This window comes from Daucus carota, chromosome 6, assembly GCF_001625215.2.
Source record: "Daucus carota subsp. sativus chromosome 6, DH1 v3.0, whole genome shotgun sequence".
In the NCBI taxonomy this organism is placed as follows: Eukaryota; Viridiplantae; Streptophyta; class Magnoliopsida; order Apiales; family Apiaceae; genus Daucus; species Daucus carota.
In genome coordinates, this window is record NC_030386.2 from 34326790 (window position 1) to 34353963 (window position 27174).

At 34.2% G+C, this 27174-nt stretch overlaps 3 protein-coding genes across 3 annotated transcripts; all 3 read right to left on the bottom strand.

Moving 5' to 3' along the window:
- Nucleotides 1–6672: 6672 nt before the first annotated feature.
- LOC135147159 (probable calcium-binding protein CML35) lies at nucleotides 6673–7681 on the bottom strand. Its single transcript, XM_064079992.1, has one exon. It carries the CDS (start codon nucleotides 7506–7508, stop codon nucleotides 6876–6878), a length of 633 nt encoding a protein of 210 aa, XP_063936062.1. The 5' UTR covers nucleotides 7509–7681; the 3' UTR covers nucleotides 6673–6875.
- Nucleotides 7682–14609: 6928 nt separating this feature from the next.
- On the bottom strand, nucleotides 14610–19304 carry LOC135147312 (uncharacterized). The gene is made up of 11 exons (XM_064080313.1): nucleotides 18785–19304; nucleotides 17832–17919; nucleotides 17219–17310; nucleotides 16994–17112; nucleotides 16608–16723; nucleotides 16377–16504; nucleotides 16211–16297; nucleotides 15631–15691; nucleotides 15498–15538; nucleotides 15299–15419; nucleotides 14610–15050 (listed from the first exon to the last, which is right to left on the bottom strand). The coding sequence occupies exons 1-11, from the start codon at nucleotides 19144–19146 to the stop codon at nucleotides 14991–14993; spliced, it is 1275 nt and encodes a 424-aa protein (XP_063936383.1). The 5' UTR covers nucleotides 19147–19304; the 3' UTR covers nucleotides 14610–14990.
- A 1255-nt stretch (nucleotides 19305–20559) lies between these two features.
- Nucleotides 20560–26137, bottom strand: LOC135147023 (glycosyltransferase-like At2g41451). Its single transcript, XM_064079221.1, has 11 exons — nucleotides 25575–26137; nucleotides 24678–24827; nucleotides 24512–24564; nucleotides 23781–23889; nucleotides 23555–23689; nucleotides 23411–23455; nucleotides 22597–22784; nucleotides 21929–22070; nucleotides 21655–21701; nucleotides 21028–21115; nucleotides 20560–20923 (listed from the first exon to the last, which is right to left on the bottom strand). Exons 1-11 carry the CDS (start codon nucleotides 25905–25907, stop codon nucleotides 20651–20653), a joined length of 1563 nt encoding a protein of 520 aa, XP_063935291.1. The 5' UTR covers nucleotides 25908–26137; the 3' UTR covers nucleotides 20560–20650.
- Between the last annotated feature and the right edge of the window lie 1037 nt (nucleotides 26138–27174).

Here is a 27174-nt window from a genome sequence, read left to right on the forward strand (position 1 = left end):
ATAAATTAATCTGATTCTGTTTTAGATTATTTGTAGAATATAGTAAATTGCAAATTTTTAATCTGATTTTATGTCAAATTATTTAATTTTATATTATTAATATAATTTTTATAGGCCGCCGCAACGCGCGGCTTCTCGACTAATAATCTAATAATCTTAAATAGTCTGTCTATTGAACTTTATACAGTTCATTTGGATTTTGTGCATTTTACACATGATTAATATACTACTCCCTCCGTCCCAGTCATTTGTATACAAATGGCTGGGACACGGAGACCAAGAAATTGGGTAAGAAATGAGTAAAGTTGGATGAAAAGTGAGTATAGCGGTGGGACCCATTTATATTTAATAATAAATTTGAGATAGTGGAGGAAAGTAGTGGGTGTAATAGTGTTTATATTATTATAGAATGGAGATAGTGGAAGAAAGTTGTTGGTGTAATGATGTTTTATATTATAAAAGTTTACTACTTTTGGAATGTATACAATTGATGGGACGTCCTAGAAAGGAAACTGTATACAATTCATTGGGACGGAGGGAGTACCTATTAACATATTAACTATAATTAATAGGTAAAATGATTCTATTTGATTATGTACCTTTTATATTTGAGTTAACACCGGATATTATAATGGGTGTGCTGTATGCATAAGTTTTTTGACAAAATGCAAATTCATTCCATTAAATTAAAATAAGTCTAGTCGGGACAAATCCCCAACTAACAATGCAATCAGGTTGATAAACAATAAAACGAGCCAAACAAATAACCGCATTGTTTCCAGACTGCTTAACAAACTGAATCCGAGGATTCTTGAAATTGAAAATGAATACAAAGGCTTCTCGAGTAATCCAGCCTACATCAATCCCGAAAATGGTAGCTTCACAATTGACCTTCACAATAGTTCCATGGCTGTTGCGGTGTTCAGACGACTCAGTTATAAAAACTAAGCAATGAGGAACAAGGGTCCTCGAATAATGAACAACTATAATTTGTGAAAGGTGAGCACATGCGATCGCCACCGTTCCAAGCATACCCCAGTTATCTACATGCCGGGAGCCAGCTATAGACATGCCGAAAGTAATAATGATGCGATAACCCAGATCTCCCAAATCTCCATCACAATCATTCTCATTGATAACACAAAAAGACATAACACAGAATCACCCAAGAATGGGGTACTAAACCAACACATGCCAAAAGGCGAGACGGGAAAACACAATCGGACCTTTGATTTCAAAAGATCTGATTTATTCAGAAAACAATCAAGCCCAAACTCAAATGCGAAACAGATCTGAGAATAAAACTCGATTGGAATCTTCGAGGTTTAAGCAACACTCGATTTTATTGAAAAACAAAAAACTGGTAAATAGTGGAGAAGATGGGAGAGCGAAAATGATCTGGTGGATGAAGAGGATGAAGGTGAAGAATGGAGAAGTGACGGCTAGTTTTGGGAGTCGACTCTCAAAACCCTAATTTGAGAGAGAACGGAGAGTTTAATATTCTTAAGAAATACTTTTGCTGTATGCATAATTTAATAGTGATATTTTCCGCGGTTTTCATAAAATCTTGAGTTTTCTAGTTTCTCTGGGCCTGTCCTTTTTGAAATAAAAACGGGCACTTGACATGTCTAGCGGGTTTTGATAAATTCTTATCGTCACTTTGTTTTTGGGCTTTTATCTTAGGAATAGAAGTGGACATATTTTTTGGGACATTTTTGTTTCACCCACTTCACAGGCCTATTTTTCTTCTGGACATTAATGAATACAGCCTGTTTCAATAAAATCCATTTCAAGCTGGATTCGTGTCAAGTGGATTGGGCCTAAATATGTAGGCTCATGTGATTGAAGTTTGTCCAGCTCATCATCGTCCGCTCCGAATTTACTGCACCCACGACAGTATCGTTTTAAATTTTTGTAGGTCGGTGAAAGGGTTAAAAGTCATTTCGGATTTTTGTTTAATTTCTTTGTTGAAAAAAATATAGATATCAAATTTTATCAACAAGTTAAAAGTATACTAATCCCTTTATTCTAAAACAATAGGCAATAACTCTTATTTTTCAATTTTCTCTCTTCAAAAGAAGTTTAACATATATTTAGTTTTATTTTGAAAGAAAAATAAAAAAATTATTATTTAGAAATATAATATTTGTACACTTCAAGTTACGTGTAAAAATTTAAAATTAATTTTAATTTAGGGCAGAAAGAGTAAAAATAGAAAAGACTACCAGGCTTTTCGTAATTCGAAGTTATGATGCGGCTAAAAATGGCCTTATTACAAGACAATTCAAATTGTAATGCTTAAACGTAATTCGAAATTTGTTTGCCAATTGCCAAATAAATGCATTGAATCTTTGGCATGTACTGGGAGCACTGTTGTCGGTATATGGGTTGAAGCGTGTGGAATGCGTGGTTGATTCTCCGAAACAAAATAAAATAAGCTGACCGCATCGCCCAGCGGGGATCTGATATAGTGATATATACACCTGGGTGTTTTCTGGGTTTAATAGCCCAGCTTTTCAGCTATAAATAGGAAATAGTTTATTTGTATCGTTTGTGAAAAAAATAATAAAAATTTAAGAATGTCAATTTTTGTTTCACGATTTTTATGTATTTTTTAAACAATTTAATAATTTGTAAGGATTAACTTACTTCTCATTTCTACTTTATTTCTTTATTTTTTAAAAAAAATCACTTTTTTAAAGTACATCAAAACCACCCCATATATTTTCATGATTTGGTGTACATGTCTCGATCTGCCCTAAGAATTACTGGCGTAAAACTATAAATAATTGCTTGCTTCCTCGAACGATAATAATATTGTCATCCTTGTGTCAGTATATGACAGCAACTGCATAACTAATTTGGCGTTCGTGAGAAATAGTTTCCTTGGATTAACAATGTTTTCTTGACAAAGTGAAGATAATGTGGGTGTTTGTGTGACACTTTTAAGTTGAGCTTCTAGGATTATAAGTTAGGAGCACTTATTCGTACCGTTTGTGTAATAAGTCAAGAAGCACTTATAAAAAATTAGGAATGCTAACTTTTGTTTCAGGATTTCTACTTATTTGCCAAACACTTTAATTACTTATAAGTCTTATCTGGCTTCTAACTTCTACTCCACTTATTTATTTTAAGCAAGAAGCACTTATTTTAAGCTCAGCCAAACGGCCCCAATATTTAAAAGCAAGGGATAAATATATCTATATAATAAAATGAAAGGAAATTGAAATGGCGATAAATTCGTGATTATGAGAAATTCTCTAATTTTGTAAATTTTGTCCTAAAATATGTCCAAGAATATAATAAATAAAAAATGATAGCTGATATATGAAAAATATCACTTTTCAATAGACAATCCTTGACTGAAATTCAGCTAACTTTATATCTCTATGTCCCATCCAATTGCATATGGTATTTTCACTGCTCGGCATGTATTTTAAGATTGCTATAAAAATTTCTCTTTTTGTATAAAAAAATATTATATTTTTATACAAGAAAAAGAAAATCTTAAAAATAAGTTGCATAATTATACTTTATTAAATATTAAAATCTGTGTCGCGTCCCCGTCCCTCAATGTTATACTATTGACGGGGACGGAGAGAGTAGTAATGACTATAATTATATATATATATATATATATATATATATATATATATATATATATATATATATATATATATATATATATATATATATATAGGCTCATGATCAAATGGAAACCAATTTTAAAATAAAAACTAGAAACCAATACAAGTTAGTGATATTCTCAGTACAATTTAGTGATTATCTCTTTAGGATTTAGTGATCTGTGCTGCAGAAATTAGTGAAAACTCAATCTCCAGATATTAACCAGCTTAGAGTCTTCAGATCTGTTCATGTTTTCGATTCAGATGGTGGTGATAGTGGTGGAGATGGTGGAGGTGAAGGTGGAGATGGAGGAAAGATGATTGTAGTGGAGGTTTGGGCGGCTTGAAGTAGGGGGTTGGAGCGTTGCCGGAATAGTGGCGGCTCCGCCTTTGAAGTTGAGTCGAGGTGGAGAAAGAAGTATGAACGGATCTGAAGGAGGTTGAAGCTGCGATTAAGATGGGCCTGGTGAAGATGGAGGTGTGGAGGTTGTGTTGTTAAAGAAATAATGGAGGTGGAGGTGGAGATGGAGGTGGTGGTTATGGAGGGGTGGGCGGCATAGAGGTGGTAGTGGTTATGAATGAGGCGACGACGGAGGTGGTGGTAGTGGAGGTGGGGTTGGTGAAGATGGAGGTGGGTTTGGTGAAGATGGAGGTGGAGATGGGGTTGTTTAAAAATTTAGTGGTATTTGCTTTAGGATTTAGTGATATTTCAGTTTGGTTTTTAGTTTCTAGGATAAGGAGGTTTCTATTGGAGTAAAACTCTATATATATATAGGCCAACATTCAAAAGAGGGACTCCTTATATGGAGTTACATAGTGCGCCACTATAAATCATCAATTTTATTATAAATTCTGTTATAGAATACATATAAAACGTGATTCTAATATAAAATATTATAAAATAAATCTATTTTAAGTAATTTAACACTTAAAATTTGATTAAAAAAAGTATATTTTCGAAACTGATTCTACAACAGAATAATTCTGGATGATTATTATTCTGTTATAGAATCATGTTGAGATATTGCATAATTTTAGATGATCTTTGGAATAAAAAAATTGTATAACTTCGTTTTCGGTTTAATAATCAAAATTTGCAATTATATTTCATAAAAAATATAATAGAATATATATTATGTATATATTTATAATAGTGTGCTACGTAACTCCATATAAGAGAGTATGCTATGGAGTGCTACCCTATATATATATATATATATATATATATATATATATATATATAGTTTTACTCCAATAGAAACCTCCTTATCCTAGAAACTAAAAACCAAACTGAAATATCACTAAATCCTAAAGCAAATACCACTAAATTTTTAAACAACCCCATCTCCACCTCCATCTTCATCAAACCCACCTCCATCTTCACCAACCCCACCTCCACTATCACCACCTCCGTCGTCGCCTCCTTCATAACCACTACCACCTCTATGCCGCCCACCCCCTCCATAACCACCACCTCCATCTCCATCTCCACCTCCACCTCCATTATTTCTTTAACAACACAACCTCCACACCTCCATCTTCACCAGGCCCATCTTAATCGCCACTTCAACCTCCTTCAGATTCGTTCATACTTCTTTCTCCACCTCGACTCAACTTCAAAGGCGGAGCCGCCACTATTCCGGCAACGCTCCAACCCCCTACTTCAAGCCGCCCAAACCTCCGCTACAATCATCTTTCCTCCATCTCCACCTTCACCTCCACCATCTCCACCACTATCACCACCATCTAAATCGAAAACATGAACAGATCTGGAGATTCTAAGCTGGTTAATATCTGGAGATTGAGTTTTCACTAAATTCTGCAGCACAGATCACTAAATCCTAAAGAGATAATCACTAAATTGTACTGAGAATATCACTAACTTGTACTGGTTTCTAGTTTTTATTTTAAAATTGGTTTCTATTTGATCATGAGCCTATATATATATATATATATATATAGTTTATAATAGTTTAAAAAAATTAACAACACATCATTTTTAACACATGAGATTAAATATAGTTTTATGCTATTTAATATATTTTCTGTTTTATATTATAATATAAAATAAATAATAGATTCATGCTAATTATAAAACGGTCTTTCTAATGTGTGCCCAAGGGAACACAATAATCACTAAATTCTATAAAAATGACATATTCTGATTGGTGGAGTTGATGTGAATGCAGGGGGGGTCATTCTCATTTATTATTCATCCACCAATCAAAAGAAACTATTTTTATTGAAGTTAGAGACTATTGTGTGCCCTTGGGCACACCATAGAAAATCCCATTATAAAATCTTAATACTCATATAATATAAGATATAGGTCGTCTCTGGGCATCGAACAAGTCAAATTTTCCATGCATTGTGTGGTTTCTGGCGGTGGTTAAAAAATCCGAATGATGTGCAAGTGTGCAACGGAGAAAACAATACACAGAGAGCAGGGTAAAATCTTAAAAGGGCGTCAAAATCCATCAATCAACAAACATGAATTATTCAACCAACATTATGAATAATTTCATGGAAATTATCTCCGCACACCAAAAAAATCTCCGCTATTCGTCAAACAAGCCATCCCCACTTGTTTTATTTGTCAATCCAACCACCCCATCCCCCACTAGCTTGATAACTACTTTCATCACTCAACTTTGCCTTTCTTATCAATACTAATATGCAACTGCGATGTTATTCAAGTAGAAACTTTATTTTGGTTTCTTCACTTTGCACCGCACAAATTTTTTAATAAACCTACAAATTTACTACTCACAAATTACATAGAACGAAAACAATCCAGCTTTTCTCTCCTTCCAGAAATTTTACAAAATATTTATCGTGATACGAACGAGAAATAAAGATCCCGTTAGCACGGCAATTACATCAGATTTTTATTGATTTCGAATCAGATTTTTTTATTACGATTATTATGCAAACTGCGGGCAACAGAAATATCGAATATAAGCGGCGTGTGGTAGGTGCCTACCTAGAAATTAAAAACCACTAATAAAAACAAAGTTATTCTTAGTTTAATGAAACAATAAGCAGATCACATAAGAGAGCTTTTCCTCGTCTCATTAAATATTGGAGTATATATACATTATACAGCAGTGGCCAGTGGATAATAAGTAGATATATCCTTCAAGATTGATCAATCACAGCCCTTAAAAATTGATCAATCATTTCTCAACACTCAAATAAACACCCAAAATTACCCAATTAATAATTAACCAAACATTAAAAAACACGTCATCATCTTAGTTGTTGCGTCATCATGCGTGCAAAATCATCAAAACAAACAAACCCATCGTTATTCTTATCAACGCCGCTTATCATCCTACGGCAATCGTCGAGGGTACACCCACCATCTCCAATGGACGTGAACACACCGTATAACTCCTCCGCCGTTATCTTGCCGTCACGGTCGTTATCAAAGAAATCAAACGCGTCTCTCAACTCAGCGTCGCATGACGGCGGCCCAAACGCCGAACTTATCGCGCCGAACTCCTCCAAACTGATACACCCGTCGCCGTTGCTATCCACCTCGCTCAGCATCAAACTCAGCTCCTCCTCACTCGGCGGACTCGCTCCGAGTCGACTCAGCAACGCGCCGAGTTCATCCCTCGTGATCTTCCCATCACCGTCCCTGTCAATCACTTTAAACGCCTGGACCAAGTCGTACAACTCGGACGTCGACTCGGAGGACGACTCGGACGAGTCGCGGACAGGCAACACGCTGGTCGGAGTCCCAGAGCCGTTGGATTTGACGTGCGGGAGATCAGATGACGAGGAGTTGGCAGAGCTGAAGGAAGACGGGTCGGATCTGGAAACGGATCGGGTCTTTTTGCGGAAGATTTTCTTGGGATTGATGTTGGAGATTTTCATGATTGTGAAATTTGTTAACCAGAATATAGATAGAAGAAGAAGTGTTGTAACGTATAATTATTAGAACGATTATTATGTTTTGAAGTAGAAAAGGAGCAGAATGGGGGATTAAAAGGAGGAGGCTGGGGAGAAATAGAGGAGCCATGGGAGCTTCCAGGAAGTTTCGTTTGGGTTAGTACAGACTATTATTACTGTCCTTTTTATACGTGTTTGTGAAATTCTATAATTGCGTATATTAAATACTCCGCTCTCTAAAACGACGTCTATTAATTATTACAGGGGGTTGGATATTACTAAAAAAAATTTAAACATATTTTAATTTTAGTTATATTAAAATTTCAGGTAAATAAAGTTTTGAGATATTTTGAGTTTTAAATTAATTTTTTATAAAAAAATTCATATATTAATCTAAGTTGAGATGAAAAAAGAAAAAGTAATTCTCCGAAGCATGTGTTAATTGTTATACCAACCTCCATTCTAGTCGACGCATGGAAATCCATTAAGAGTTTCAAATTTAAATTTTTAGAAATAAATTGTCTTGCACGAAGACTGTCGCTATCAGATTTAATTTGTAATATGTTTTGTTAAGGAATTTTATTATTTAGTTTTATAAGAAAATATAGGACAATATTCTTCACTGGTAATTGATACTCTATAATTTTTTTACTAGAAATCAATATTAAACTTCATCATCATAAAAATGACTAAATTTATTTAAACGGGAATGAGCAATATTCATGTCCGTACACTATTGTCTATTTGTGTTGTGTCGTGAACATTTGGTAGATATATAACATTGCTAATTTGCTATAACTGACACTAGCAAAGTTTATCCTGTTATTCCTGGATAAACATAGACTTACAATTATTAAAGGAACCTACCAAATCTGAGGATAAATTTCATTACGATTGCAAACAAACTGTGTGCCGGGCACAATTTCGACTTCGAAAATTTACATTTCTTTGTGTCACGTCACCCTTGCAAGTTGCGCATTGTATTTTAAGGAAAGTGCAGTGTATTAATAATACTAGCCAGATTTCAAAAAAAAAAAAAAATAATAATACTAGCCATTTGAACATAGCCGTTATCCATATATATACTACGTAGATAGACAAGGTTTTTATGAACTAAACTTTTTGACGGAGAATACTGAAAAAATTATTATTTAACTGTAAAACAAAATAATATTGAATAGAAATTAATTACAAAATGATTGTTTTATACTTTTTAAAAAGTGCTCAGCAATTGTCCTAATTATTTTCACAAACAAACTCTTCTCATTTGAATCATTGTTTATATTCACATCTGATTTGATTTTTACATATATTTTGAGTATTTGATTATATATTTTAAATTATTATTTTTAAAATTTAGTTTTATAAATTATAAAAGATATTATATTATTGTGTTCATAACGGAAATTTTTAAAAGTGATTATATTTAAAAATACAATCAAAACACTTTGTAAAAAATATATCAATCACATATTTAAAAATGAAGAAAGTAATACACTGAAATTTATGTATCTCATGGGCACAGGTAGCTGTATCTTTTGATTGGTGGTTTTCTTTTACCATAATGTCATCATTGATTATATATGGGAGGAATTAAATTTCATTTATTACAAATTTTATTACTACCTCCATCTCAAATTAGACGAGCTTGTTGACTTCGGGCACGCACTTTAAAATCCATTGACCGTATAGCCACATTACATAATTTTAAAATTTTATTTTTACAAATAAAAGTTTAAATATGAAATTTTCATTTACAAAAGAAAAATTAAAAAAATAAATATCGGAACTAGTCGGTCAATGCACCTTAAGTTACGTGCCCAAAGTCAACTAGCTCATCTAATTTGGGATGAGGGAGTATTATAGGTGATTTTATTTATGTTCAAAGATTTTAATGAATATATTAAATACTTTAAAATTTTTCCTAAAAAAAAAAACAAATACTTTAACATTGATTATATTACCCTTTATAAAATGATTTATTATCGTGGACAGCAGGTAGCTCAAGTTAGTTTGGAAAATCAGGTCTGATGGGAGGGGATACAGCTGGTGGCGAGTACAAGGACATGGGCATGCGCTCCTTGAATCACTACTCTATTTGAAGCAGCAATTTGTCCGTGATATGGGTATGAAGCTTCCTGGGAGGTGATTTGGTGAAAGAACAAATAGTGTCAGACACTATTTAACAAACATTCGTGACTGCTACTATCCTCCTCTATTCGCGGCCCAGCTGTCGTTTCTCATAATTTGCCCCCTCTCTTTTCTTTTTCTACAACACTCGCAACTAAAATAGATAGTAGAGATCGGAAAATCAAAATCGAAATCAGTTATAAAATGCCGACTTGGTTTCGTAAACTCTAATTAGTTTCAGATTTGATTTGAGTTACGTCCAGCTGAGCTTCAACTTGTTGTCTATAGTTGTTGTTTTTTTTTGCAATGCAGACTTATATGCCTTACAAATTAGTATTTATTCTAATAATTTTCGGGATGAATCAGAGTCGAACCGAATGTCCCGAGACAACAAAAGATAAACCCTCACCGTGGCCTCGACTTGTTGTCAATAGTTAGTTTCCCCGCAATCTGGTAACTCACGGGGTCCATAAGCTGCTTTTGAAGCATAAAGGATAACCAGATTTCGTACACAGCCCAAGTGCACCACATGTGCCCTTGCCTTTTCCTTCACAGAACTCATCACATTAATTTAATTAAAGTAGCATGCCTTTAGTTTGGATGCTCACCTATTTATACTCCAATTTCGACTACTGCTCGCTCCTATTTGGAATCTCGTGGAGTCCTTGGTTTTCACAGCCATATTCTTATTGATCAAAATAAATTGGAGTAATTAAATACCAGAAATTTGTAAACAATTATTATTTCTGGGCAAAATGTAGAAACCCCACGTTAGACAAGTTCAAGGCGTGTCTGTCAGCCAACTAATTAGCTTCTACATATACTTTTAGTTGGTCCCACGAAGTACCAGTCTTCTGAGCAGGGAGTGGATTATACAGTAATAATAATCCTGCATACGTCTATTTTGATCAAATTAGAGTTTAAAATAATCAATTAAAATATCAAATATTTATAATTCGGTGCAGAATTTGTAATTTCGTCTATCATAATTAATTTGATAAAGTTTTTAGAGATATTTACATATTTATGTCCGTGTAATGACTCTCTAACCTATTTAATAGAACAAATAATCTCCAACTTTTAGAGATATGTGATGATTTATAAATTTTGATATTTCAATTGATTATTTTTAAACTCTAATAATTAAAAGGAATTTTCTATGGTGTGCCCAAGGGCACACAATAGTCACTAACTCATATGAGAATTCTAACTTTTGATTGGTGGATGGATAATAAATGTAAATGGCCCCCTGCATTCACATCAATTTCACCCATCAAAATAAGTCATTTTCACGAAAGTTTGTGCTTATTGTGTGCCGAAAGACCGTAATTAGAATGGGATCACGACAAAGTGTTGGTACATAGAGTGCACTTCATTCGTAATGATATAATTCCTTCTTTTTTAATATGTTATATTTTAACTTTTATTCGTACTTTTAGATACTCACAAGTTATACCTTGTAATAAATTTTCTTGAAGCTTTAATTAAAAATATTATTTCGTTAAAGAATTAAACAAAAAAAATTAAATTTTGGTATATGATCAATATTTTTTAACGCATTAATGTCATAGTTACAGAACGGGGAGAGATTGCTACTGAAAAATTAAGTTGCAAAATCCCGCCGAGGAACTGGGAAATTTTATTAATTAGTTATAATTGTGACCTACATATTGTAAAAAGGAAAATCGGACTTATTTGGTGAATTCATATAAATTAATCAAAGATTAATTGAATTAGACTGGAATAAATCGAATAATTAATTGAGTAATCAAATATTTAATCAGTTCAAACTGCGAAATATAGATTAATCAATGATTAATCACCGATTTTTAGAATAGAGACGGTCAATGCAAACGTAAGTAGGGAATGCAAAATGTAAGTAGTGGGTGGGCACCGAGTGAGTGGCAGGCATGAGAAGCGACTCAATAATTCATAGCAACTGCACATAATTATTCAGATCATCACCACTAACATGTGCTGCTACTCTTTTACTACGACTTGATGGCGCATTTCATCCAAGAGTGCGTTCACTGTATTTACAAGTTTCTCAACAATCATTCACAATATTTACGACAACACAGACGTGACATGAATATGATGTTTGACTCTCGCCCATCCACCACTTTTTTCTATCTTCTGGTATCTAGTGCCACTGTGAAATGGTCTGCACTAACAAAACTTTCTTTTCCGAGGATACGCACAAACTATGCTTTGTGCGGCTGCATTTCTTCGAATAGACGAAGCCTGTTGGGGTTGCGCGAATGAATCCAGAAACGAAATGAAATTTAAATTATATTATAGAGCGATCCCGTAAATCAGAAGTCACATTTTTTATTTTTTTTTGAAAATGAGAATAAATCTCAACGAGAATCGGCAATTCACCGTGATAATTCTTTCATTCAAGAAAGCTTATTATCTAACCGTCGGACATGCAAGATGATCAGGGAAATTTAGACAATAAAACTTTAATGTCCGAAAAGAAAACCGGCCTTCTACCAAGAATCCTGAAAATAAAACAAGAGAAACAAAAAGAATATAAGTCGATATATTTAACAGATTACATTACAATATTCCCACAATCATGATAACTCATGATTGAGACATTTAAGCTCTTAATTAAGGCATAATAATAAAATATTAATATCCTTAATTAAGACACAATTAACGCCCTCAAATAAGGCCCAATTAACGCCCTCAATAAAGAGGCACAATTTACGCCCTCAATAAAGAGGCACAATTAACGAGGCACAATTACTGCCCTCAATTATGGCACAATTAGCGCGCTTTCCTTTCTGAAACCGGATCCCGTTAGGGATGGGCATTTACCCCACCCCGCTCGATCCTGACCCGATCCCCGCCCCGTTCGGGTCGGGGATTCGGGGAATTTTTCGGGGGCGGGGCGGGGATCGGGGAAAGGTTTATAAAAAATTCGGGGATCGGGGCGGGGTCGGGGATTGGTGTCTCCCCGCCCCGATCCCCGACCCCGATTATATATATATATAAATAATAATATATTTATATATATTATACTAAATATATTATTAAAAATAGATAAACTTTACAATATAATTAAAAGTAAAAAATAATCTTTATTTTTATTGATTGATTATAAATATATTGTAATATAATATATTTTATAATTTTAAATTGTTGTTTATTTATATTATAAATCAATTTTAATATGATTTGAGGTTGAAAATATAAGATAATATTATTTTATTATTATATTAGGAGTTTGTAGTTTGTTTTTGAATTAAAAAGTATATTATATATTATAAAATTATTATGTTTTTATTAAAAAATAAAATTCCCCGAAACCCCGCGGGGAACCCCGTTCCCCGTTCGGGGCGGGGATCGGGGAGGAAAATAATCCCCGTTCGGGGTTCGGGGCGGGGTCGGGTAGGGGTATTGAATTCGGGGATCGGGGTCGGGGATTGCACTCCTCGCCCCCGAAGTGCCCCCGTGCCCATCCCTAGATCCCGTCCTGAAACCGCCGTCACCGCCACCATCGGCCACCACCGCTATGCTATCGATCAAGTTGCCTCGTTGTATGCGAAGCGAACAACGAAGCGTATCACATGTAACACGAAAAATCGCCAAAAACACCAAAAAACAAACAAAACACAGGGATTAAACAAACAAACAAATACACACAAACAAACAAGATTAAAATCAACACTTTTCGCAATTCCACTCAAAATCATGAGAAAAAGAAAGAATATTGTAAATAATTGTAATAGAAAGGCATACCAGTTGAGTCATGAAGAACCCCATAGGATTTGAAAGTCGGAGCAGCATCATGTGACAAACCCATCTTCTTAATTGCCCCTCTCTCTCGATCTTTTTCTCTTCACGCAGAACAAGATATAAGATGTTATATCAATCTTTATTAGGCTGGGCAATAGTTGCTCGGGTGCCATAGGATTGAATAAACAGAGACCAAACATGGGTGACGGATTATTACTTGTCCTAATTTCTGGTTCAATGTATTCCCAAATACTTGTCCAAATGCCTGATCATCGTTAGCCATGTCTTTAATTCTTAGGATTTCTGATAGCAGCTGCGTGTAATTAGAAGTCACATTTCTAATTCAAGAAAGAAAATTTTCATTTTTCTGTTACTAATTTCTTTCAAATTCCATCATAATAAGTTTGTACTCGTTCATTTTTTTTGAAAATTTTCATTTTGCTTCAATTATTTCTTATATTTTAGTCATTTTATTCAATTCTCCCGAAAAGTTTCGTACAGAGCCACTTTCTTGTGTTTTGTTTCGAGTCGACTTAATCTAAGACCGTTTAATTACCTAATTTTTGCAAAGCATTAACCATTACGTGTTTGCCTGATAGTAACCGTTTTTGTTTTCTTTCAACAGAAGGATTCCTTCAGCTACAACATATGGCTGAACATTTTTATCTCTTTTTCTTTGTCAAGTAAGTTTTCTATTTGCAGTTATACATGAGCTACCTATATTAATTTATTAATGTACGGCACGTAGAGAGCCACATCTTGTTTATTTAGTATTCAAAATCCAAAACCACGGGCACAGTCACGGATGCAGATAGAGAAGAAATAGTTTCAATATCTATACTGTTAATCTGCTGTAAAGCACATGGATACAAAGTTTTAGGCCAAAATATTTCCTGAATTTTCCATGTGATTAGTCCACTAAATAATTTAGTATAATAATTGCTACTCCTTCCGTTCCTAAATAATAGTAGCTTTGACTTTTTGCATGTAATCTGAGAGGTGTGCAAAAAATATACTTCTACGTATTATTTTTCAAATTTTTTTTTCCTGAATAAAAGTTTGACATCTATATTTTTATTCAACAAAAGAAAATTTAAAAAATAACATGTAGAAGTACGTTTTTATTGCGCCTCAAAATACATGCAAAAAGTCAAAGCCACTAATAAAAAAGAACGGAGGGAGTATTCAAATAACCATCGCAACTGCATATGTAAAAAACATCGATTAGCTAATCTTTGCCCAGTCAAATATTTGTAGTTTGATGTCAGAGAACTCAATCACCACCACAAGAATATGGAATTCTGTTTGGAACAAAATAACAAGCTGATACTAGGAATATGGAGTAACTATAATGACCCAATCTATGAAGAGGGAAAACATGTTGCATTAAGATTACACTAGGAATTAGAACACCCAAAATTCCCTGAAGTATGATACCTGTTGAGAAGGAATTCCTGTTTATGCTCCGTTAATAATACTCTTGAAATAGTGAAGGATGGTTGATTACAGATCTGATCTCGTAATTCAGCATGTTGAGTAGGAAAAAAATCTCTAGCATTCTGTAAATTACATTGTATTGTTGCTGCTACTTTATTTGTACCAACCAGTGAGGATCCATCTCAACATGAAGCAGAAGCAGCAGCCTATAACCTGTGGAGAAAATGAATATATAGCCCTATTACATCATTTTGTGCATATGCAGGAAATTTGATAAGTGATGAACCTCCTACAATATGAGTACTTCATAACAAACACGTTAAACATACTTGATAGTGTATAAGTTAACAGTCGGGTCAAAACAGTATTTATCCGTACATATACAACATGCCAAACTTTAAGCCGGAAGTTGAACTCTCAATAAAAAATATAAACATATATGAAATATTGTAATTAGCTACCTGGAGAAGTAGTAGCAGGATGCAAAGTGACTTCTCTGACCTCCTGCCAAACAGTCTCAAGGATAAGTTCACAAGAGTCCCATCATTTGTCCCAGTAAGTAGTCCTGTCTGAGGGTCGAATCTACAAGACAAGAAACAAACTAGGTGAGCTGCAGGTTTCTCTATCCCTTTTAGTGTAAGCATCAAACTGAAAGATTACCTTGGTAGCCGATGCCGTGGGCAAGGAATATATCCAGCGAGCTGACAGAAAGGTTTAGCAAGTCGAAAATCTAAGAGCTGGGAAAAAAAATATTGTGTGTGTGGAAGTACAAAGTGAGAAAAGCAGAACAAACCTGAGGGAGGGATAGGAGGAAATTAATGACTTGAGGAAGGAAGAATATAAGCAATGTTTCACTGTAACAGATGTACAGTATTAGCAAAATATCTTCATATGAAAAGGCAATATCAAATGCATTTATGGCCTGTTTGGGAACTTGAATTTCATTTAAAATTCCAGATTTGATCATATAGCATGTTTGGATACACAAAAAAAACTGGATTTGAATTTCATTTGAAATCCAAGACATTCAAATACTAGTAGTATAAAGCTGAGGATTTGAAATCACACCCCAAATCTTGTAATTTGAAATCCAAAATTTGAAATGAGATACATGTTCCCAAACACAATCTTATATAGACACATTATTACGAGGTAGTAATGGAGGCTTTATTATGTTTGTTACAGTCAAATTGTGTGCAAAAGAAGCTTTAACCATTGCTAATACATACACACACAAAGGCGAGATCCCTAACGGACAGGTCTTTCCTCTATAAAATTGCACTACACTAGTTTACATCTTCTATAGACAAGCTGATAATATAAAGTCCATACTATATCCCGGTATCCCAATCATAAAATTTGATAAAACACACCTATAATGGCCCAAAATTCCAACCACAGCCATTGTCATTCCAGCAAAGTATGTGTAGGTATCACCAACAAAAACTGAAGAAGGATACCTGAGACATGAAGAGAAACAGACATAGAATTAAATATGAGGAATTACTGCACCTGGTATAAGAAAGACAGTGTCATTACCAGTTGTAAGAAAGCAAAGCCAGAGAAGTAGCAAGCAATGGTTGAACAAGGTAGATGGAGAATGCATGAGCTTGTTTATACTCAGGGTCAGCCGATGCTCCGATTTGCATGATATTATGCACCAAAATCTGTTGCATCATACAAATATATGTGTCAAGACCACAATATGTGGTGTGGCATTAACAAAAATTTTATTCGGATTTTAAAACCCTTACAAGAATTGATGCTTACAGCAGATGCAATAACGACTGTCTGCCCAACTTCCAGACCATTTATACCAGCATGGATATTGATGGAGTTGGTGCAAAACACAGCCAGGAGTCCCATATATAACTTATAAAACCATCCTGTCCAAAAGTCATAGATGAATTCAGACTTGTTAAGAAGATATCACCAAACGAATACCATGGAAATTCTAGTAAAGTTGTTGAAGGCTATATTGGTGCTAGTAACCCACACGGAATAAAACGGCATTAAGTATTGCCCAAATGAAAAAAAAAACATTCACCAAATATAATGTATAAATGCAAGATTTAGTATGTTCATATGGATTATAGAGTACCCAGCTGTCACTAGCCTATTGTAGTATTTTACCTGAGGACAGTACTGCAACTCACCTAGATCTAAGATCTCAAATCCAACATATGAAACAATTGGCTTTGGTATAATTATAGTTGTATGTCCAGCATAGGCCATCAACAATGGAAGAGCAGCAACGGATGGCAACACCAATTTCCTGGCTTTTCAGTTGGTACCATATTTTGGTTAGTATGAAAACCAAAACTATATGGTGCCTATAAAAGAAAAACAAATAAGTTCTGTAACATGACTCGGTTACTCACACTCTCCAAGGAATATCAAGGACATCATCCACAAAACCAAGCAGAATCATGAAACAGATGGATGCTAAAGCTGCATTGTATTCAACTAGCCACTGCATAAATAAAACAAGCAACAGCTAATACTGTTAAAACAGAAAGAAGGTCTTCACTGCAAAGACAAGGCCATCATGTAAGGAACTAATATATATCATAAATATAATCACGATTTTTTTCTTCAACTCGGGAATAAAGACAAGGCCAACCATCTGCAACTTACGTCTCTATGTATATAAATATTTCCATTAGCTATACTATATTCCATACTGTAGTATCAGATTTGAACTGGATAAGATCAAAATTTATCTTGATAAAGATAGCTAAGACATGGGTTTTAGTAAATAAGATTTAAGAGAATATATAATTGCATCTGAGATGTACTGCTTGTCAATAATCACTTAGATATATGAAAATTATATAGATCCACTTATCAATAATTTCTTAAATAAAAAGATTAAGATTTATTAATTCATGGGTCTGTGATTCACACAGGCTCTGCAATGCTTGCATATCTACACGAGAGAGGGAAACTGAAAAACTATGCAACAACATTCAGCCTGAAACAGGAAACACTTACAACTGAATCCGAGGTGAAGTTAAAGTACTGAAACAAGATAGCAATAACTAAGAAAACTATCCCAACAACAATCCCTAGAGACTCAGGCCTGCAAACAAGATAAGATCAAAACAAATTAAAAAACTATCTAAACGTCTTCAACTCTTGCCACCAGAAAAGTAGCAATTCTTAATTTCAGAGTATTAATACTGGAGATGCAAATTTTAACAAGATGAATCCTAGAAAGTAATATGATTACAATTTAATTAACATGTTTACACAAAAACAAAAAAATGTACAACATAATGGTTCCTCGATAGCTGCAATGGTAAACTTCATAACCAACCTGTCAGCGTACGGTCAGTTTTAGACTTGTAACTGACCGTTTGTATCATAAAGAACAATTTTATTCAGTCGGTTTTGTCGACCTTTCTTGTAGTGTTGGACATGTTTGATTGGTATCGGGATATTATCATGTAGAAACTATGCTTAATTTGATCTCAACCTTCTATAATTTTGATTTAAATTATAAAATTAATGTGTTGTAACATCAATCATCAGTTAGTAGTTACGGAAAGTGACAAATCAATACCCCCAAGCTCCATTTAATTGAAAGAAATTAAATTGAAAGAGTATTAGAAATGGTTTAAATTCATAAATTTCAAATGTTTCTCCATTCCATTAATATAACATTATAACTAGAACCCAATCTCACCAATTTAGGGACAAGCACTCAATCCTACTCATCTATTTCACAAACCTAATCACACATTCCCATTTCTATCTCATTCTAAAACCACAAACTAAAACGAGGCATAACTTAACAATTTAACTTGATCCGCCAAATTACAAAATGGCCTAATAAACAACAACCACAAACCCGATCAATCCATCAATATCCTAAAACTAAAACATCTAGATAAACCATAACAATTCATAACACACACAGAACACAAGTCAAAGCGAAGACTCACACTTTAATCGAGCCTTGAGGAGTGCCTTTCTTATTAATATCATAACCAAACATATTACGCCTCAGCACGTAACGAGAAGCCACGGGGATCATACTCAGCGTAAACAAGAAGCCAGCGAAGCTAAGCAACGCATTGATGAGAATAGATCTCTTCAGATCCACCTCGATGTTGTCGCTGTAATGGTAGAATATGAGGTACAAGTAAGGGATGATGAAGATGAGAGATACTTTGAGGACTTGACCTAGTTTGTACGGACGGATGATCGGAGTGGAAGAGGGTGGAGACGACGTCGTTTCAGGGACTGGTTGTTCGGGAGTTGGGATTGAGGGAGATGAAGATGGAGTTCGTTTTCGAGCAGTCATGGTGAAATTAGGGTTTGTGAATTGGGGGAAGTCAAATGAGTGAGTCGAAAGAGAGAGGGAGATTGTTAATGACACCTGCAATTTTCGGCAAGGAAGCGTGGAGGTTTACAAATTACTACTACTCCGTCGGACCCCCGGTTGATATGATTTTAGTGCCTGTTTGGACCCCCGGTTAGGCGGATTTTAGTGCCTGTTTGGACCCCCGGTTGATTTTTTGTCTCTGTTTAAGCACGTGGTCCGATCTTACTTTTCGCCAATCAAATTAATCAAAATTTGACTAAATTTTATATATATTATATTATATATTATATAAATAAATGAACATTAAAAAAATATTATAAATTACATATAATTTTTTTTAAAAATGTAATTTTAAACTTTTTAAAATAATGAAAGGGTTGTCTGTAATCTTGGGTCAAAAAATGATCATTATTGAAATTCAATAGTGGACAGCTAAAAAGGGATGAAAGGAGTATTAATCATAATTTTATTAATATTACGTTTTTAATATAAATTTAGAACTTAGCTTCTTTTTTTTAAACAAAATTGCATATACTGATTCAAGCACTCAACCAAACACGTATATCACATACAATATCTATCACACTCCGACAACTCAAAGTTCCTACAACACATGATTATCACATTCCGGCAACTTTTTAAGGATAAACCAACACATAATCACCACATCTTTGATTTAACAACTCAAAAGTCTATGATTATCACATTCTGGCAACTTTTTAAGGATAAACCAACACATAATCACCACATCTTTGAAAAGATTTAACAACTCAAAAGTCTATGATTATCACATTCCGGCAACTTTTCAAAGATAAACCAAAATATAATCACCACATCTTTGTATAAATCAAAACACAATCATCCTGACAACTTTTTATTAATAAACCAACGTCATGAATCTTGAATTCGACCATGAATCTCAATAACCAGATTCCTTCTCCAACAGATGTAAACATAAAGTTACAAAGTTTAAAAATAATGCAACAAAACTTGGCATGATACACAATCTGAAACATACATGCAAAATAGAACAGTTAGTAAACGATATAATTGTATCACTTGCACATCTAAATTTAATTGCAGAAAAGAATTGACACTGGCAATCGGTATAAAAAGACCGAAGTTGAGAATTATAGAACTGGAATTGAGAATTTAAAAGTTATTTTAAAGTAATCTGCAAGAAATGCTATATGAATACAGAAATATCTAACTGCTGCACTATGTTTTCACTGGTTTGTTGTATATAAAAATGTTAGAAATGCTATTCCTGAGTACATGATTGTCCATTAACATGCAGCCAATAGACTCTGTTGATGATTCTGGATAAATGTTTGAAGGTAAACCACAATACCAAATTAGCCAGACCCCCCCCCCCCCCCCCCCAAACCCCCCCCTCTATTTTCTCTCTTCTCAAAATCTTGCGTAAAGTGCTGTAAACTTCATTTGGATATACTATGTTCAGTATGCGACAGTATATAGGTGTCTATGTATCAAGGTGCATATCTTCCATGCTAGGAGGAGATAATGGCGGAATTGCTGGTAAATCAGTGTCCGAGATAGCCAAGATATTCCTGGTATTTGCTTGAGTTTCTATATGCTTCCCCATTTTTCTTGAAGAGACCATCTTAAATTTATCAACTCTAGAGGCATTAAGGCTCTCAACCGATGATAAAAATGTGTCTTTCAATGGGTTTTCCTGGGCAGATTCAATTACAGAAGTGAAGATTCCAGATTCCCTTAGTCCTTGAATAATGACCTGTGGGTAATATTAGTAAGTATAAACAGATTTGCAGTAACATGCAACAGGTATATTGCCAACAAAAAATGGAAAAGTTGAATTGTCTAATGTAGAAGACGCACCATTGGAGCATATATGCGAGTTAAAATTCCCTTCATTATAAGTCTCAGCTTCAAAGCTTCGTCAGTCCATACAACATGTTCTCGGTACCTGTAGCAAGTAAAAGATCACCATTAAAAAAGTTCGTATGAAATTGAAATTGATATATCAGTGACAGATTAAAAAAAGCAAGAAATATTGACTCCAACAAATTGCTATTCAAGAGATAATGATTCTGCCCTCGTAGATCGAGAATGTGTCTGCACAATAATTTTCAAAAAAACAAGTCGATTCCTTGCAGGAGGACGATTCCTGTGTCAGAAGACCCCGGATATACAATAAAATTGTTTTACCGATGTGGAGTTTCATTCTATAATATGTTTAAGATACTACTTGGCAAGGAATACTCACAGATATACAGTAATTTTAAATAAAAGACATAAATGCAATTGCTTTACTTCAGCTCGCGATATCACATTAGTCAGAAGCATCTATTAATGACTCCGTAAATTAGTAAAATCTATCACAACGCATTCTCATCATTAAGTGTACTGCAAGTCTGCAAGAGGTCTCCTACTGCTCAAAAGAGATATATTTAAAAACAACTTGTCTGATATTTGTATCTCTATATTATTCAAATTGACGATTACCATTGAAACATTTCCTCTTCAGTTGCTGTAGAAGCGATTATAAATGCCTGCAGGACAGAACTTTGGTCAGACAGAGTTGTGTGAACTGAATTGCAATACTTATGAAGCTCAACCAAAAACCAGCCAACATCTACAAAGCTATATTTTTTAATGTTCTACAACAAAAGCATAAATGGTTAGTCACGTTGGACAAAAGACTGAAATGAATTGACATCATGATCCATGATAATGTAAACTTATAGATAGTATTTAAAATGAAATGCATAGGACTTACAGCTCTGTCGAAATCTAACATGAAGCATCTCTTAACATCCTCTTTTGTAGGCTTACAGCCACAACGATCACGTCTTGAAGTCAAATCCGAAAACTTGGGGTAGGTGTAATGTAGAACAGCAGACTCTTCTAATTTTATCTCCCTAAAATTTGACCACACAATGGTACAGATTATGTTTTAGATCATGAATATAAAGTAATATATAATCTTCTTTCAGAAAATATATGTTCATAACAGAAGCAGTAAGAAGTTGAGCATTTATTTGAGCAAACCTAGAATTATCAGTTTACTAAACTCTATAGTCAGTAGATTAAATTACCATAACTGAGATTGTATGATGCAACACATATGTGATTTCTATGATACTATATAATAGATGCATCGCACACTTGTATAAGAACATACAAGTACTTCCTTTATTGTAGTATGCATTCTGTGTAAGAAAGATAGCGATAAATTTTATCTATTTAAAAAGTGAGGTTGTTGTATGTTTGTTTCCCAAGTCTTGGATAGATGATGTAGCCACTTGAATCAACTGGGAATGTAGAGATGACATATGCTGTGAAATATATTCCAAATTTTATCCTGAGACTACATACTTGTACTGATAACATGTCAAGATTGAAAAAATAAACATTACACTGCTGTTGCTTAGTATTTAATCTTACATTGGTGTTTTCTTGTAATTGTGCCATCTGTGTGCGCCATTTGGACGAAGATTATCTATAATACGAGCAGCTGCTTTTCCATTTCCATATGTCATGAAGTAATTTGGATTACCACGAGTTGCTTCTTTATAATTGCCATAGTACGTCTCTTTTGGAAGATGTTCAAAGTTCTTCTTGAACATGGAGACCTAATTATAAGATAGATCCATTAATTAAACTTCATGCAAGTTAAACTTTTTAGAATGGGAGAGGTATGAACTTCAGATCTCAAAACAGTTTTGGCAATGATTCTATAATCCTCATATAGAAGTGCTTGCTACTAGTTAACAACCAGCTAGGAGCATTCTTTTCTGAATTACATCATGGGATCAGAAATGAGCCAGGGATATATTGATTCTGGCCTATATAAGAAAGGTTTAACAGGTACCAAAATCACTATGACTAGATCGGTAGATATGTTATATGTTGTTGACCTGATGTGATTTCTGATAGATCATGCTTGGACATGTTTAAGCTAAAAGGAGCTATTATTACAATTTTTTTTATATGATTGTAAAAAAAAACATGATTAAGTATGTTGAAGGAATATATATTGCAGAGGACAGAACTTGAGGAAACATGTTTATGATAGAGTTATATCTTTTACTTCCAACCAAACTTAAAAAACTGACTTAAGAGTATAGCCATGTGATTGAAAAACAGAGTTGGCCAAAAAGTTGAAAATCGAACCTAAAACGTGTGCAATTCATTTTCAGCAACTTCAAATTTCTATTGCTATGGATGATGATGATGATGATAGCAACTGCAACCTTACCTCACTAAATGGATCCTTTATATCATCTCTCTCAACGCTACTCTCCTGAATGACAAAAATTATTAATTCACGATCATTTCCAGACTATAGAATTAAATGAAGTGACAAAATATATTTATAAGCCCGTGGAATCATTTCACTCACATAATTAGGAAAAACGACCATGTCAGCCTTTTGTGGCACATTCGCGAAAAGCTCTCTCAAGGAATACTCACGAGTGCCTGCTGGATGCACTAGCTCATCAGTGTCAAGATGAATGATCCAGTCCATACCACCTTCCTGAAAAAATGAAAAACAAGGTCAAATTGTATATATAGATAATTAAAATTAAAAAGAAATGTTACACATTGAAAAACTTTTAATCACATACCCTTGCCAGAACTATAGCCATTTCCATATTGAGGGATTGCTTGACAAATAGCTCATAGTTGCATGGTTTGTAGAAGAAATTCGATAACCAAGTTTCGTTCCAGATTCGGCTAAAAAAATAACCAATTGTTGTAAACATTACAAAAAACAGTTAAAATAAAAAACAAGATGGACACATTAATGTAGAAATCTTAACATATCAAACATTGAAAACTTGCTTCCATATATGATATTAAAATCATAAACAAAGGGCGGGACAATATATAACAAGGTTGTAACACTGAAAACTGGTTGGTGCCATTTATACTGCCAAATCTTCCTATGATATATACTGATATATTACTGACAGAAGTTGCAGTAGCCTGCAATTGCCCTTCAATAACTGTTTTCTGTTGTAACTACATATCAGTGTCTTCAATATATTTTTTCATAAACACTAAGTGACATTAAAATCAGAACCAGCGGAAGGAGATGCAGCTGAATAAAAACAATTATATAAATACATTAAACAGAGGCATCTCATTTTGAATAAACCCATATATGTCATGTGTTCATGTTTTGGAGGACTCTGTATTATGGTCATGTATCCAGTTACGAGATTCGGAGGTAAGGAATTTACTATAATCAGCATCACAAAGATAATTAAAGATGACAAAGATTGTCACAATTAGAAATTTCGCAGACTACTGCCAACAGACAACATTCATATATCGGCGTGTTAAGGGAAGGAACCTTTTAGCTTGTCTGTCCTCCAGTTCTTTTGTTCTAAAAATTACTTGTACTCCCTGTACAAAAGACGAAAAAAGAAAAAAAGTAGAGATTTCCATAAGGCCCACATATGAAATGTTAAGGTGTAACAAGGCACACAAATGTAGAGAGGCCAAAAATTTGAACCCACCGGAATGCTTTGTAAGACTTTTGATACATTGGAGCTTGCAGCTTTCCCTTCAACAAACAGAATAAAGGAAGAAACCCCAATAACTTTGTGATAGAACATCCATGGCAATATCTGCTCTAAGCCAGCAGAAGTGCTCGTAGTAATACATATCTGCCACGGGGTAAACTTGTAAAGTAAGTGATGGCCAAAGAGTTAAGTTGACCACTTGACCTTATATAAGATAATAAGATTCACTAAATGGCAAATGGAATTGTAATCACAAAAGGCCCATATACCATTATAATACAAGTGTGGCCTCACTGCAAGCAAAAAAAGAATAATAAAAAACACTAATAAAATTCAGCTGTGTATCGCCGGAACAAATATACACATGACATATCCATTGTACTGCATTGCAAAAAAACATCATTTACGAAATCATAATCCACTATATATAAGGAATATGGCCATAACAGTCCACAATGTTAGCCTGTAAAGGCAAAATCTGTCTGATATCTAGTTTTGACGACCAGACATTTTTAGGCCGGTCTATTTTTTACAAAAATCTGTTGTAGTTGACGTGGACCGACTAAAAACACTTTTACATGCCACATTGGTGGCCATGAATAACCTGTTGTGGCCCACATGGTTGACATGGCAATGCCAAGTGTGTACAAGGACACATGGCACTGACCTGTTGTGATTGTCATCATATATACTAATAACTACTAGTGCAAGTGTGAGAGTGATCTGTGTTATGCACACACGTACAAACACAGTGATATGCATAGAGACAAATAGCCACACTGTCACAACAATACACATATGCATGTAACCAACAAATCAAACAAAATAAAGAAACCCTGACGATCAAATCAAGAACCCAAAACTAAAAATTTAAAAAGAATAGGACCTCACCTTGGGCTGAAGATCCGACCCGTATTCAAAATTCCAGCCTCTCAAGTAAGGAAACGTAGGAGTCCTTTTCTGCGACAAAACATCCGCACAATTAATCGACGTGGTCCTAATCGGAGCGGATTTATCCATACCCGGAAACATATCACGGTCATGATGATGATCATCCATTAATCCAGGCCACCGGGCCACCGGGTCATCGTATCCGCCCCGCCATTGGAGAACGAAAGCAAGAGCAGCGAGACTGAGAGGCAAGAGAGTGAGCAATAAGAGGAGTCTTGAAGATGGCGTCGATGAAGAAGAGGTGGGTCTGAGAGATGAGTGAAGACCCGCCATTGTTGATGTGTTTACGCATGCATAAATGTTAAGATGAAACACACACGCACGTTTCTACTCTGTGTTATTGTGTTTAGGAGCTGAAACCGACGAGGTTTGTGTGATGTACTTTGAATGCTGTTTGCGTAGAGTTCTTGTCGTTGCTCTTTGGTTTTTGCCGTCTTTATCTTTTTTCTCGAATTTGGTTATTTTCTGTTTATTTTTTTCTTTTTGGAAATTCATTGCCGACTTCTTTTTCTTTTTTTTCCACTGAATATTCCCCACCTAGATATAACAGAATTCGCATATTTCTTTATTTTTGGTAAGAAATAATGAACTATATTTTATTGAGTTATTGTGTGTAATATTTGTCAGATTTAATGCATATTTTTGATTGAGATATTATTCTGCTAAGGTTATTCATTCTCCGTTTGTGAGGAGATTCGATTAAGATTGGTTTTGGAGTTTGTAAAGTTCACAATAGAATATTTTTCTATTAGTGTCTTGTATATATATTGAATAGATGTTTATCATATCAGATTGTACGTAAAGATTTTGTCAAAATATTGTACTAGGATATTTTTTATGCAAACTTAAGTCTTATATAATATTAACGATAGAAATTGTTTTTATTTAGAACAAGTGATCCAAATTATTAAATTATTTAACATTTGTAAATTCATTTTTACTAGATATCTACATCCATGCAAATAAATTTTTGATTAGATATATAAATACTGTGAATTGCTACTTACATTTACTTTCATCATATTTATCAGGAATTAACTACTCAGAAATTTACAACCTTAAACGGAAGAATGAATAAAAGAAAAAATGTTTTGGAGTTTTTGTATTAATGGTCAGTTATATAGTTTGTTATCGCATCAGTTGCTTATTACTTGACGCAAATATACTTAAAATATGCCGAAAAACTTGTTAGTTCTAAACTCTGCTCACTAACATAACATGACCTTCACGAGCACGATCGGATAGCCCAGTGGTTAAGGGTTTATCCTCTGTCGTCCCAGGTCATGGGTTCGACTCTGGCTCATCCCGAGAATATATACTTAAAATATGCCGAAAAACTTGTTACTCCCTCCTTCCCATTTTAATTGTCCACTTTGCAAAGAAAAAATTTCCCATATTATTTGTCCTATTTCTTTGTCCAATACAATTTTATACAAGTTTCAATGTTAACATTTATTAGCATGTACAATTTTCATGATTTACAATGCAAACTATGTTGACTTTTAACAAAATGAATGAAAATTTAGTAGTGTTTTTGTAT